General features: G+C 35.5%; 1 protein-coding gene across 1 annotated transcript; it reads right to left on the reverse strand.

Annotated features, from left to right (window-relative positions):
- Positions 1 to 211: 211 nt before the first annotated feature.
- Positions 212 to 1,347, reverse strand: LOC106624418 (uncharacterized). The gene has a single exon (XM_014244154.3). It carries the CDS (start codon positions 1,244 to 1,246, stop codon positions 347 to 349), a length of 900 nt encoding a protein of 299 aa, XP_014099629.2. The 5' UTR covers positions 1,247 to 1,347; the 3' UTR covers positions 212 to 346.
- Positions 1,348 to 1,627: the final 280 nt, after the last annotated feature.

Consider the following 1,627-nt stretch of genomic DNA (forward strand, 5'->3'; position numbering starts at 1 on the left):
AGGTTTTTATAAAAGGAGCTAAGCAGAAGTGTTTTGACTTTTGAAAAAAATGTGATATTATAATTGTGTGTTATTTGAAACCGATGTTATTTAATGGTCGAGGATAAAGTCCAGCAATTCATTGTCTAAAGAATTCCAATGCTTCATATATTATTATAGATACATTGATTGAAAATTATTTTATGAGATCAATAAGAATAAACAGAAGATCTTATAAAGCAATATGCGTATATTTCCTTATCAAAAGCACTTATGCAAATAAGAATTTATGTGTATATGATGTTTAAGGAGTTGCATTGTAGAATTTTTTCACCGCAAGTGTTTCCATTTAGATGAATATTGTATTCTATGAAAAATATTCTGGTCCGAGATCATTGGGCTTTAGGCGTAGTTGTGCCACTTCGTTATCACACTGCGTTTGCATATTTAGTTTAATGGGAACCTCCAAAAATGAGCTGGTACTCATTGAACTAGGCGCTTCTTTATAATCTCTCGAGTATTGTGAACTAGAAGATGTATTATCGGGATCATGAAAAGCACGTCGACAAAACTTTCCTAAACGTTCTGTCTGTAATCCTTTATCTGTATTACATGTACATGTGTACAGATTTTCACCTATTTCCGTAGACGCTCTGATATTAGACTCAAGAATCTGGCGTCCAATTGCTTCGTCTGGCTCAGTGACTACGTCACTGTCGTCGTGGCGACAATATTGTCGTATCCAATCGATCTCTTTATCACAATTAACAAAGCGTAAGTGATAAAATGGTGGCGGTATTTTCGTGATGAAGCGACTCTTTTCGACAAAAATTCCCTCCTCAGTATCGAAGTTGTTCGGTTGAAGTGAACGTGGGCTATAACGTGAAATCGGTTCATTTGGCACCACAGGTAGTAAGTCCATACAAAGTTCACGCGTATAGCGACGATCAGTTTTGCTGAGATAATTCCAATTAGCGGTATTTAATTTCGTTTTATTAAAATTGGCCTTAAATATCAAACCATCCGGATAGATCATTTTATTAATGATAGTCAATTCACCATTGTCGAACTCGCCGATGAATGTAAAAGAATATGGTGCTGCCATAGTGAGACGTCCGATGCCGTGAAAGCGACCGCGTCGAAAGAACCCCTGGTATTCGCTGCCATCGGGATATACGTAAAGCCCATAGCCTTCCATGCAGTTCAAGGGGTTATTATAAATACCAACGTAATTACTTCCAGTACAGAATTTGACGCTTCTCTGCATTTGTTTGTTGTGAGCTTTTCAATTCCTTGAGAATAAAAAATTAAATAGTAACACAAATAGAAAATAAAAAACTTCATTTGACAAATCAATGAAGCTAACTGAATTATTTATTCACCATACTGGGGATCAATTTTGAAAGTTTAGGCGAATATTTACTGTTTGTGGTTTCTTAACCCTTGTCCAATTGGTAAAGAAATTCGTTAGATTTTAAAATGAATTATTTTTGTTTTAAAGACTTCTCACTCCTTGATTCTTCCTTGGTGTAGAGTTTGACGCCAAATTTAATTGGCAGTCGGAATGAATGTGGTTTGACTTAAAATAACGCTTTAAGGAATATAACTTTTTCCGCAAAATCTCAAACCAACTGCCAAATATCCATCA

Source organism: Bactrocera oleae, chromosome 4 (assembly GCF_042242935.1).
Source record: "Bactrocera oleae isolate idBacOlea1 chromosome 4, idBacOlea1, whole genome shotgun sequence".
NCBI classification, from domain to species: Eukaryota; Metazoa; Arthropoda; class Insecta; order Diptera; family Tephritidae; genus Bactrocera; species Bactrocera oleae.